Source organism: Hippopotamus amphibius, chromosome 1 (genome assembly GCF_030028045.1).
Source record: "Hippopotamus amphibius kiboko isolate mHipAmp2 chromosome 1, mHipAmp2.hap2, whole genome shotgun sequence".
Taxonomy (NCBI): Eukaryota; Metazoa; Chordata; class Mammalia; order Artiodactyla; family Hippopotamidae; genus Hippopotamus; species Hippopotamus amphibius.
In genome coordinates this window covers 67,125,791-67,139,609 of record NC_080186.1, presented here as the reverse complement: position 1 = coordinate 67,139,609, position 13,819 = coordinate 67,125,791, and the positions used below count along the sequence as shown (strand labels likewise).

Here is a 13,819-nt window from a genome sequence, read left to right as displayed (position 1 = left end):
TAAAAAACAGATGTATTATTTTTCTTCATAATTATTAAGCTGCCATTTCAGGAATCCTAACAATTACTGAAATGAGAGTTATGGTCTGTGATTTATGAAGTTGGGTTTAATGAATAAAACTGTCCAATTCCTCTGAGCGATTTTTTTGTTAGATTTTTAAAAAAAAATAAAGTGTAACCGTAGTCACTGATCTGAATGACATTGAATGGCTGCTGTTGAGTGAAGTAAAACAGACTTTTAACAGCTCCTGGGTAATGTCTGAAAGGTAAAGTGACATAAGATAAATGTCTGTGTTCCATTCCGAAAATAGCGAAAGGCATATGGAACCAAGATTTAACTTAGTTGACTTGTAACTTAATCCCACTTTAAATGTGCTTTGGCATAATAAAGGTTGTGCTGTGATTGCTTTTTGCAGAATTAATACCAACAATGGAAAATAATTAAGAAGATAAAGGTTTGAAAATTGTGAATGCTGATTTCATTTTGTAAATAATTGATTCTTCAGAGTTGGTGTATGCATTTTCAAAAATCATATATGCACTGAAGAGAGAATACTGGGAGTTTTTCTGGATAACTGAGTGCCCCCAAATACCAGTTTTATAGCTATTTATAAGTGTAAAACAGTTATGTTGTTTTGTTCTCAAGTTTGATGAAAAACTTATAAATTCCTAAAAGAACTTGTATTTTTGAAAATAGAATAATTTAACCTCAGATTTTATTCCATTAATAGTATTTAGTAGTAGGATTTTGAACTGACAAGTTAGGTATTTTAAAAGGATTGATGTAAGCTTCATTTGAAAGCAATTATAACCTAAATTTGGAAGATAAATGGTTAAAATGGCAATTATGGTCCCACCAAATATGAAGTAGAAAAAAATATGCTATATGTATGGTTATTTTTGGTACTTAATAGGAATGAACCTTGTCCCAGTTTGTTCTTCTGCTTGGCTTAGAGACTGGAATACAAATTGGTTGCAAAGCTTTTGAGTTTCAACTAAAGTAATGGTTTGGATTTTTTTAAACTTTACACTCCCTGTAGAGAATCACAAAATGTCTGTTTTCTGACATTTGGGTGTTGTAAACAGGATTTTGAACATTTACGGTAAAGATAATGAACTTTTTTTTTTTTTTGACTGCGTTGGGTCTTCATTGCTGTGCACGGGCTTTCTTTAGTTGTGGCAAGCGGGGGCTACTCTTCGTTGCGGTACATGGGCTTCTTGTTGCGGTGGCTTCTCTTGTTGTGGAGCTTGGGCTCTAGGTGCAAGGGGTTCGGTAGTTGTGGCACATGGGCTCAGTAGTTGTGGCTCACAGGCTTAGTTGCTCTGCGACATGTAGGATCTTCCCAGGTCAGGGATTGAACCCGTGTCCACTGTACTGGCAGGTGGATTCTTAACCACTGCGCCACCAGGGAAGTCTGGTAATGAACTTTATTTTGGGAAAAATGGTGAAATAGAAATTTGGATTAGTGAAAGCCAAAAAGATTTCTAATTTCTTTTCAAAGAAGCTAAAGTATCTGACAAATTTAGCAGATTGAAAATCAAAATAAAAATCTGTATATATTTTGTTCTTTGCTTTTTTCATACTTGTGATAGAAATTGAAGAACATCAGTTGCTTGCTATAATGTAGTCACATCTATAAGCAAGTACTGAATTTGTTTGAAAATGTAATTGTTTGTTTGTTTTTTAACTTTTTATTTTATATTGGAGTATAGTTGATTAACAATATTGTGGTAGTTTCAGGTGTACAGAAAAGTGATTCAGTTATACATATACATTTATCTATTTTTTTTCAAATTCTTTTCCTATTTAGGTTGTTACATACTATTGAGCAGAGTTGCCTGTGCTATACAGTAGGTCCTTATTGGTTATCCATTTTATTTTATTTTTATTTTTTTAACCGATATCCTCTGTTTATTTATTTATTTATTATTGGAGTATACTTGCTTTACAATGTTGTGTTAGTTTCTGCTGTAGGGCTATCCATTTTAAATATAGCAGTGTGTACATGGCAATTCCAAACTCCCTTCACCCCTCTTCCCCCTTCTCCCCCACCCTGTAACCCCATAACCATAAATTCGTTCTCTAAGTCTGTGAGTCTGTTTCTGTTTGGGGGTTTGTTTTTTTTTTAAGATTTTATTTATTTATTGGCTGCGTTGCTACGCATGGGCTTTCTCTAGTTGTAAGCGAGTGGGAGCTACTCTTCGTTGCTGTGCTTGAGTTTCTCAGTGCGGTGGCTTCTCTTGTTGCGGAACATGGGCTTTAGGCTCATAGGCTTCAGTAGTTGTGGCTTGCAGACTCTGGAGTGCAGACTCAGTAGTTGTGGCACATGGGCTTAGTTGCTCTGCGGCATGTGGGATCTTCCCGGACCAGGGATCACACCTGTGTCCCCTGCATTGGCAGGCGTCTTCTCAACCACTGTGCCACCAGGAAAGTCCCTGTTTCTGTTTTGTAAATAGGTTGATTTGTATCATTTCTTTTTAGATTCCGCAAATAAGCAACTATATCTCTCTTTGTCTGAGTTACTTCACTCAGTGAGACAATCGCTAGGTCCATCCATGTAGCTTCAAATGGCATTATTTCATTCTTTTTTGTATTATGTACCATGTCTTCTTTCCTCTGTTGATGGACATTTAGCATGCTTCCATGTCTTGGCTATAGTAAACAGTGCTGCAGTGAACATTGGGGTGCGTGTATCCTTTTGGACCATGTTTTTCTCTGGATATATGCCCAGGAGTGGAATTACAGGATTATATGGTAGCTCTATTTTTAGTTTTTTAAGGAACCTCTATACTGTTCTCTATAGTGGCTGTACCAATAAAAATGTAATGTTAACAGTTAAATTCCTGATGATAGTATGTGAAGATATTGACATCCACATTCAGAATGCTGTGTATTGGTAATAGGTAGCCTGTCTTGGTCAAATTAACCATTTACAAATGTCTTTAAACTTTTTCAACCCTTTAAAATCATCGAGGGCAATCTTCTGGCTAACCAGTGGTGAGGACTCTGTGCTGTCACTTGCCAAGGGCCCAGGTTCAATCCCTGGTTGGGGAACTAAGACCCGCAAGCCACCGTTTTGCTGCCAAAAAATAAATAAAATGAAATAATTGGGGCAGTTATATTTGATCTACAGGTAAGCAGAATAAGCATCAGGGACCTAAACCTGATCATTTTGGGCCTTTCAGATCTACTTTGTTTTAAAGTAGATCTTAAAGACTGAAGAAATCTTCTTGAATTACTTTAATTTATCAGTTTCTCACAAGCGACTGGCCAGACAACATTTTATGCTAATAAGTCATTTAATTTGAATGAATCTATTGGTTATCCCAGTTTGGGCAGGGTCACTTGCAACTTAAATTGCTCTCTTTCAAAATATCTGTGATATATGCAGATTTTACCATGTATAGTAGATAATCCAACTCCAGTTGTTATATACCAATTTATTATTTACTCAAAAGCTTTTAAAATCTGAAATAGTTTAATCTCTTTTAAAAATAAAAATGTCCCCTTTATAGTGCCTTCTCCTCTGCTTGGCAGTGTTGAGAATCAATATGAAGCCCTTTGAGAGTCTTGTCAGATTATATCCCACTGATTTGTATTGTTTCCCTTTTAGATTCCAGAATTCTAAAGACTGAAGTTTAAACAAAAAAAAGAAAAAGAAAAACCAATATCAGACTATGAAATATGACAATGACAAGGAGTGTCAATTTCTGAACTTTTCACCTTTTCTTTTGAGATAAAGATACAGATATCACCTTGAAGGGGAATGTGGATGACTTTGGCCTGAGAGACACCTTGAGTATTGCATCCACCGATTCTTTTGCTTCAGCAGCAGAGGTAGGACATGTATGTTCCTAATGAGGATTTCTTATCCTTTTTCAGCTGGATAATACAGTGCTGTAATTCGGTTCAGTAGCCATTTATTTAGTATCAACTCTGTGGTGGATACCAGGATACAAAGATGAATACACCACGAATATAAGTTCCCATAGGAGCTTAGAGTCTTTTTAGAGAGGTGGACATGTAAGCACAAACATTAGATGAGCACTTGCATGTACTGTGGATTATGGGTAAGGCATATAAGTGTCTTAATGTAAAGCACTTCACCTGATATCAAGTCTTAAAAATATTCAGATTCTTTAGCTGAGAAATCATATTTCTAGATATTTTTTCAAGGAAATGATGAGATTCAAAGATTTGTAAATATAAATATTCAGTGTAGCATTTTTAATAATAATGAAAAACTGAAAACAGTCTAATGCCAAATTATGGAACATCCACAGTTTGAAATATTATATTGCCATAAACATGTTTCCAATAATTTTTAATGGCATGGGAACATATGTTAAGTAGTATATAAAGTTTTATATAGAGAGTATACTTGTAATTTGGCAGTAAAGAAAAACATATATGTAGTATATTATGTGCGTAGGCTGAAGGAGAAAAGGCTAAATACAAATTCACTAATGAGTAAGCAGTGGTGATCACTAAATTATAGATTTATGGGTAATTTGTTTTCCACTGAGATTTAAATTTTTTATCCAGAGAGAAAGTTGCCAAGTGGTCATCTTTTTATAATGTTTTCTACTTGTAACAACTTTAAAAATCACATATAGCCAGTTTTTTCTTAGAATTATTTCATTTTTATGGTAGATTTTGGACACTAATGCTGTCCTTTTCCATATAAATCATATCACACATCTGTAATTGATGTGTGAATTCAAGCTTCAGTGTGGAAAGCTTTAGGTATTCTAACACCCTGTACCCTAAACCTTGATTCTGGCTTTTTTAAAGCTATACTGCCATGATCTTTCGTCCTCAAGATTTTCCTGTATATGTTTATTTTAGCTATTGCTTACAATATCATCTCCTGAATTATTCACATTTTTCTTTATATCTTTCTGCTTTAAGTTTACAACACACAGAATGTATCTACTTGTTTTATGAAGAAGCTGTTTCCTCTTCTTTTTACTATTCTACATAGACAGGCTTATCTTTCTGTTTTTTTTTTTTTCCAGTTTTATTGAGATATAATTGACATATAACATTGTGTAAGTTTAAGCTGTACAAAGTGGTGATTTGGTGTATATATATTGTGGAATAATTACCACACTAAGGTTAATTAACACCTCCAGCACCTCACATGATTACCTTTTTTCCTTTGTGGTGCGAACATGTAACATTTACTCTCTTAGCAACTTTCAAGCATATGATATAGTATTGTTAACCAGAGTCACCATGCTGTACATTAGCTCCCCAGAACTTATCTTGTTCCGTTTGACCAGCATCTTCCCATTTTTCCCACCCCGACCCTAGGCCCTGGCAACCACCATTCTAACTCTCTATTTCTATGGGTTTGGCTTTTTTAGATCTCACATGTAAGTGATACCATACAGTACAGTTGACCCTGGAACTGCACAGGTTTGAAAAATGTAGGTGCACTTATATGTGGATATTTTTCGATAAATACGTACATTATCTGCAGTTGGTTGAGTCCGAAGATGTGAAACTGCGCATACTAAGGGCCAGCTATAGGACTTGAGCACCTGAGGATTTTGACATCAGAGGCAGGTCCTGGAACCAATCCCTTGAGGAAACTGGGGGATGATGATTTTCAACCAAATGGGGGTCAGTACCCCTAACCTCCACCTTGTTTAAGGGTGAACTGTATTTGTCTTTCTCTGTCTGACTTATTTCACTTAATATAATGCCTTCAAGGTTCTGCCCCATACGTATTGTCGCAAATGGCAGGATTTCTTTCTTTTTCATGGATGAAAAATATTCCATTGAATATATATAAGTATATGTATACCACATCTTCTTTATCCATTTATCCATTGATGGACATGAGTTGTTTCCATTTCTCAGCTGTTGTGAGTAGTACTCAATGAACATGGGAATGCAGATATCTCAAGATAAGTGATTTCACTTCCTTTTTTTAAAATCTTTTACATTATTTTATTGAAGTATAGTTGATTTACAATGTGTTAACTTCTACTGTACAGCAAAGTGATTCAGTTACACATAGGTACATATATATATACACAGACACGTTCTTTTTCATTCTGGTTTATCACAGGATATTGAATATTGTTCCCTGTGCTGTACAGTAGGACTTTGTTTATCCATCCTATATATAACAGTTTTCACCTGCTAATCCCAACCTCCCAATCCATCCCCCCTCCCCCACACCACATGTATATATAAATATATGTATATGTACACCACATATATATATACACATAGTGTGTGTATATATATACACACACACACCACATCTTCTTTATCCATTTATCTGTTGATGGACATTTAGGTTGTTTCCATGTCTTGGCTGTTGTGAATAGTGCTGCAATAAACCTTGGGGTGCTATCTTTTTTTTTTTTTTTTTTAGCACTTTATTGGAATATAATTGCTTTACACTCTTGTACCAGCTTTTGAGGTACACCATAGTGAATCAGCTGCATTTATACATATATTCCCATATCCCCCCTCCCGCGACTTCCTCCCACCCTCCCTGTCCTGGCCCCCTAAGGCATCACCCATCATCAAGTTAATCTCCATTTGTTATACAGCACCTTCCCACTAGCTATCTATTTCACAGTTGGTAGTGTAAATATGTCTATGCTACTCTTTCACTTTATCCCAGCTTCGCCTTCACCCCCCTCATTTCCTTTTTTTTTAAAATGTATTTATTTATTTATTTTATTGGCTGTGTTGGGTCTTCATTGCTGCACATGGGCTTTCTCTAGTTGCGGCAAATGGGGGCTACTCCTCCTTGTGGTGCACAGGCTTCTCATTGCGGTGGCCTCTGTTGTTGCAGAGCATGGGCTATAGGCGTGTGGGCTTCAGTAGTTGTGGCACATGGGCTCAATAATTGTAGCTCACGGGCTCTGGAGCACAGGCTCAATAGTTGTGGCGCACGGGCTTAGTTGCTCCGCGGCATGTGGTATCTTCCTGGGGCAGGGCTCAAACCCATTTCCCCTGCATTGGCAGGCAGATTCTTACCCACTATACCACCTAAGAAGTCCCCTCATTTCCTTTTGATGTGTACCCAGAAGTAGAATTGCTGAATCATGTGGTAGTTATGTTTTTAATTTTTCAAGAACATCCGTATTGTTTTCCATAGTAGCTGTACCAATTTACACTTCCACCAACAGTGCACCAGGGTTTCCTTTTCTCCACATCCTTGCCAGCATTTGTCATCTCTTGTCTTTTTGATGATAGCTATTCTATTATGAGGTGATATTTCATTGTAGTTTTGATTTGCATTTCCCTGATGACTAGTGATGTTTAACACCTTTTATTGTGCCTGTTGGCCATTTGTGTCTTTTTTTGGAAAAATGTCTATTTAGGCCCTCTGTCCATTTTTTAATTGGATTGGTGTCTTTGTTTTTGTTTTTTGTTTTGTTTTTTGTTATTGTTTGGCAGTTGAGTTGTGTGGGTTCCTTATATGTTTATTTTTTTAAATTTTTATTATTTTTTTAATTTTTTAAATTAAAAAAATATATTTTTAAGAACTTTTATTGAGATACAGTTAACATACAATAAACTGCATATATTCAGTGTTTGCAATTTGGTATCCCAATCTCCCAATTCATTCCCCCTCCTTATATGTTTTAAATATTAACCCCTCATCAGATAGATGGTTTGCAAATATTTTTTCCCATTCTGTAGGCTGCCTTTTTATTTTGTTGATTGTTTCTTTTGCTATACAGAAGCTTTTTAGTTTAATTCAGCCCCACTTGTTTATTTTTGCTTTGTTGCTATACAGAAGCTTTGGGTGTCATTATCCAAAAAAATTGTTTTCAAGACAAATGTCGAGGAGCTTTTTTTCCCTGTGTTTTTCTCCCTATGACTTTTGTATATTGATTTTTGTGTCCTGCAACTTTATTGAATTTGTTTATTAGTTTATGGAGTTTTATGGTTTCAGGTCTTAGGTTTATGTCTTTAATTCATTTTGAGTTAATTTCTGTGAGTGGAGTAAAATAGGGTTCCAATATCTTCTTCTTCATGTAGTTAACTAGTTTTCCCACTATCATTTATGGAAAAGACTATCCTTTCCCCGCTGAATATTTTTGGCCCCTTTGTCAAATATTAGGTTGACCTTATATGCAAGGGTTTATTTCTGGGCTCTTGATTCTGTTCCATTGGTTTTTGTCTATTTTTGTGCTAGTACGATAGTGTGATTGCTTCGGCTTCATATTATTGTATGAAATCAGGAAGTATAATACTTCCAGTTTTATTCTTTCTCAGGATTGCTTTAGCTAGTTGTGGTCTTTTGTGGTTCCACACAAATTTTAGGAATTTTTTTCTGTTTCTGTGGAAAATTCCATTGGAATTTTGATAGGAATTGCAATGAATCCGTAGATGGCTCTAGGTAGTATGGACATTTTAATCATATTAATTCTTCCAGTCCTTAAACACGAGTATCTTTTCATTTATTTGTGTCTTCTTCAGTTTCTTCATCAAAGTCTTATAGTTTTCACCATACAAATTTTTCATTCCCTCAGTTAAATATATTCCTAAGTATTTTATTCTTTTTGATGCTATCGTGAATTGGAGTTTTCTTAATTTCTCTTTCTGATAGCTTGTTTTAGGGTATAGAAATGTAACTGATTTTCGTATATTGATTTTTGTGTCCTACAACTTTATTGAATTTGTTTATTAGTTCTAACAGTTTTTTGGTGGAGTCTTTAGGACTTTCTGTCTATCAGATCATATAATGTACAAACAGAGGCAGTTTTACTTCTTTCTTTCTGATTTATATGCCTTTTCTTTGTGTTTCTTGCCTAATTGCTCTGGCTAGGACTCACAGTGCTGTGTTAAATAGGACTGGTGAGAGTGGGCACCCTTGTCTTGTTCCTGATCTTAGAGAAAAAGTTTTCAACCTTTTACTGTTAAATATGGTGTTAGCTGTGGGCTTGTCATATGTGGCCTTTATTATGTTGAGGTACATTCCTTTTATACCAATTTGTTGAGAGTTTTTATCATAAAAGAATGTTGTATTTTGTCAAATGCTTTTTATCTTTCTTTCTGTAGACACTTATGTCCTAAATGGTTTGCAAAGAGAATTGCAAATCACTTTGCATTTTTTCTACTGTGAAGAATAATACACCTTTAGAGCAAATTGCTGTAAAGTTTCTTTGTAATATACAACCTTAAAAAATATTTTGCCAAGTGTTCATTGTTCTCACTTTAAATTTGTGGTTTGAGTTATAAAGGTTTGATAATGTTTTTTAAAAAATCCTTATGGAAAACAAAATTCATGAATACCACAAGAAGGGCTCACTATCTGAGAAACCTCCTAGGAATGCTTCTAGGATATAAATGTACGATCTCAGAATGTGAATGTTCCAAAATAAATTGTTTTCTAAGAAATGTTTTAAATTATTTTTAATTGCATTTACTATATGCCAAACAGTTACCTTAAGAAAAACTGTTTAATGAAGAAAGTTATTAAGAAAATAAGACCAGAACTCCTTGGGAAGTTAAACAGTTTGTGATCATTTGAAAACTATTCAAAATTATTAGAAAAAATTTTTGTCTATTTAGATTAAAACAAGTCCTGGCATAGGCTTTTCTCTAAGGTTGGTAGGTCATTTGTGAAAGTGATTAACAAGATTTTCCTGTCTAAGCTTTGCCAAACATTGGTTTGGAACGAGAGCCTTTTTTTCTCTGTAAAGTCTTTTTTTTTTTTTAATGATAGCTTTATTGAGATATAATTCACATACTATGAAATTCACACTTTTAAAGTATACAGTTCAGTGGTTTTAAAACTTTATAATTCCAGAACATTTTTATCATCCCCCAAAGATACTCCTACCTGTTGGTAATCACTCCTTTTTGTCTCCTACCCCACCCAACCCCAGCCCTAGACAATTACTCCTGTACCTTCTGTCTCTATGGATTTGCCTATCCTGGACATTTCATACAAATAGAATCACACAATATATGTTCTTTTGTGTTTAATGTTCTTTCACTTAGCATAATTTTCAAGTTCTGAGAAGTCTTTTTAATGTTAGGGTACCACTACATTGAGTACTCTCCTAACTCTCCCATCTGTTAAAGAGATTGTCATTTAATAGGTAGAAACTAATATTGCAGAGAGAGCGTTTTTAGCTGTAAATTTAGTTTTTCTTAGAATTACCACTCTGCATTGTGTCTGTATGTTTAATATATAAATTGTAGGGTGCTCTTTAAAGAGAAAATTTTATTTCTTATAATTCAGATACCTCTATTCATACTCTAAAAGGAAGCTTGGAAAGCTTTTGCTGTACCTCTCTCACTTGATAGCACTTGTTTATAGCAATCCAAAATTACCTTACTTCCTCTGGGGTCAATTTTGTCTGTTTACTTGGGCTTTCGTTCTTGTGCTGATGATCTTCTTTTCAACTTTGAAGGCTTAGTTGGAGACTGATTTTCTTAGGTAGATTGTGTGGTTTTACAGTGTTGGGTTTTTTTTTGGAATATTTATTTATTTGGCTGTGTCAGGTCTTAGTTGTGGCATGCGGGATCTTTCATTGTGGCACGTGGGCTCTCTAGTTGTGTCGTGAGGGTTCCAGAGCACTCAGGCTCAGTAGTTGTGGTGCACTTAGTTGCCCCGAAACGTGGAATCTTAGTTCCCTGACCAGGGATCAAACCTGTGTCCCTTGCATTGAAAGGCGGATTCTTAACCACTGAACCACTAGGGAAGTCCCTACAGCATTGTTTTATGTTTGTTTCTTCCTTGAATAGGTGAACAGGAAGGATAACTGGGCTCAGCTGACTTCTTTGAGGTTGTTGATTGGCAGGCTTTTCTTTAGGATGAATGGTCTGGAAATAGTCTAATAGTCGGGGCTTACTTGGATACAGAATGAAGAGGGCCGTACTCAGGGAGACCCATCACTCAACCTAGCAGACTTACTTTCCCCAGATAGTTCAAGTAATTTTGTTTGTTCGTTTTTTGGCTACACCACGCAGCTTGTGGGATCTTAGTTCCCTGACCAAGAATTGAACCTGGGCCCTGGGGAGTGAAAGCGTGGAGTCCTAACCACTGGCCTGCCAGGGAATTCCCATTCAAGTAATTTTTAAAGAGAAATGTCCTCTGGTTGCAAATTTGTTTTTCTGTAAGCTACCTTCCTATTCAGGGGCAGAGAGTAGAATAAGATGTAGGACCACTACAGTTGTTTGGACACATACTTTCATGTAAACTACCGCTTTCAATCCCTCTTCTTTAGTCCTCCCCTCATATCTGCTCACTGTGGGCCTAGTGCTCTTTGAGGCTCTGCTTAGCAAATGTCTCCTCTTTTACTGTATCCCCTCTTTTTTTTTTTTTTTAAAGAACACAAAATATTTTATTAGAATAATAATGACATTATTTTATTATCCTTTTTTTCTATTTCTAAAACTTTATTGAGAAACATATCACATTCATAATAATAAAACAAAGCAAAACAAAAATGATATCACTGAGAAGCCCATAATCTAGGTCTAAATTGGATTGTATCGCCTGTTGAACTTATTCTGGACTATGGCTTCCCTGTTTCTTTCATCTGTCTACACACTTCCATTTGCTTTCCAGTTTTTGGAAGTCTGTGTGTCTTCCTTTTTACTCTTAGTATTATTTCCACTGTCGTATTAGGTATCTGTTGCTATGTAATAAATTACCCCAAATTTAACTATCCTAAAACCAGTATAATTCAGGGGTGAGCTGGGGGCTGGTGCCAAGGCTGTAGGTCCCATCCCGGATCTTAGGAGTGTGTCCTAAAGAATGGGACTGTGCACTCCAGTTAGGGGGTTAATTGACAGAGTCCTCAATTTCCTAGGGATTAAGTCAGGTAAGGGGCATGTGACTTTGTGTTAATCTAGATTAGAGCCTTCTAAATCCTGGGAGTTCCACACTTGGGGTTTAATAGAGGCTCAAGCATCTTAGGAGTCACCTTCTTAAAATCTAAGGTTTATTGGTTCGTTTTCTGGAGGTCTTGGGCCTTAGGGTTAGTTCTGTGAGAACTAAGGCCTAATCCAGGGAGCCTGTTGTTTTACTGTTTAATTCTGAAGCTGCATATATTAGATAAGGAGTGAATCCTGGACTGAGCATATCTACCAAAGGCAGCAGATACCATCTTTCAAAATAAAAAGAGGGTCCTGCTTAGAGAAACTGTCAAGGAGAAGCTCCCACAACACAAGAACATTGGTCTGGACTTCAAGGCACCAGGAAGGCCATTGAGGACACGTACATCAACAAGAAATGTCCCTTTACTGGTAATATCTCTGAGGGCGGATCCTGTCTGGTGTGGTGACCAAAATGAAGATGCAAAGGACCACTGTTGTCTGCCAATACTACCTCCACTACATCCAAAAGTACATAAGAACATGTCCATGCACCTGTCCCCCTGCTTCAGAGGCATGTGGATTGGTGACATTGTCACCGTAGGTGAGGCTGACCCCTGAGCAAGACTGTGCAAGTTCAACGTGCCCAAGGTCACCAAGGTAGCCAGCACAAAGAAGTGATTCCAGAAATTCTGAGACTGGACACCTGCCCACTCCCCTAATTATTTCCCATACAACAACAACAGTAATAGCAAACATTTATTATCTCATTGTTCTGAGGGTCAAGAATTTGGAAATGGCTTATCTGAGTGGTTCTGGCATGAGGTCTTTTGTGAAGTTGTAGTCAAGTATGTTGGCTGGGGCTGCAGTCATCTGAAGGTTGACTGGAGCTGGAGAATCTGTCCCAAGATCACTTACATGAATGGCATGTTGGTGCTACCTGTTGGTGGAAAACCTAAGTTTTTATGGTTTTATGGAGTTTTCAATATGCTTGAGCCTCTTCACAACATGGCAGCTGGCTTCCCCAGGAGAGAGTGAGACAGAAGCAGTGACTGTTATGATCTAGGCTCAGAAATCACACTCCATCATTTCTATATGTTATTGGTTACCCAGATTAGCCCTCTTCAACGTGGGATGAGGTATGAAGTACCAGAAAGAAAGAATCATTATGAGGGCCATTTTAGAAGGTGGTTATTTTGAGTTTATTTCCTTTTTTATTTCTTTTCTATTAGCGAGATAGGGGATATAGTCAGCCTGCTTTCTTTAATTGTAATCCTATTTGTAATTTTAGGTGGTTATTTGAAAGGGAAATGTAAATGTTAAAAAATAGGCCGTGTTAAAATTGAATGTAGCCTATTTTATGACCCAACTTGTAATAGTTTTGGAACTTTGGACGTTTCTTTCATGGTTGTTTGGAGGCTTTTAAAAATATTAAGGCTTTTAAAAATACTACTTCACATTCAACAAAGTCATTGCTTGCCGAAGATAAGGCTCAGTTCCTCTTGCATCTCATGGAGGGCAAGGGGGAAGTAAATTGGGATGTTAAATTCTTTAGAAATAAAGGACATTTCAAGTTTCAGCCAGCAAAGAGAAGAACCCTTTTTCATTGTAAATTGTATGTTTTCATATGTGGGGATTAAACTGTGTTACTGACTTCTGCTTCTGAAGTAACTCTCATTTCTAGTAAAATGTTAATCTTTTCTGAAACCTTTTAAAAAGTTTTTGGGAATTTTCAAAAATTTCAGAAATTCTTCCTATAAGATATAATCTAAAAAGAGAATTTAAGCCACCATTTTAGTGCTTTGCTTTTAGCTTTAAAAAATTTAAGACATGATTTAAATGGATGTTTCTGAGTTGTCATTGTCTCTTAGGAAGAGTTGATGATCCTGTTAGCTAGTGTCCAGTCTTCAATATGATGTATTTTCACAGCTGCAGGCTTATTTTAAGAGACTTATTTAAACACTCACCTCAGCCAAACCAACAAATAAGCAAGATAGACTAATAAATCAAG

General features: G+C 36.2%; 1 protein-coding gene and 1 pseudogene across 3 annotated transcripts in view; both read left to right on the top strand.

Annotated features, from left to right (window-relative positions):
• The window catches only part of MIGA1 (mitoguardin 1), an 86,075-nt gene that overhangs the window by 45,677 nt on the left and 26,579 nt on the right, over positions 1–13,819 (top strand). For 2 of the 3 annotated variants that reach the window (XM_057715604.1, XM_057715612.1), the window contains exon 8: positions 3,737–3,837. In XM_057715604.1, the coding sequence (XP_057571587.1) occupies positions 3,737–3,837 (101 nt within the window). The remainder of the gene's footprint in view (positions 1–3,736; positions 3,838–13,819) is intronic. The other variant, XM_057715621.1, reaches the window with a different exon arrangement.
• On the top strand, positions 4,041–12,504 carry LOC130858578 (40S ribosomal protein S11-like; annotated as a pseudogene).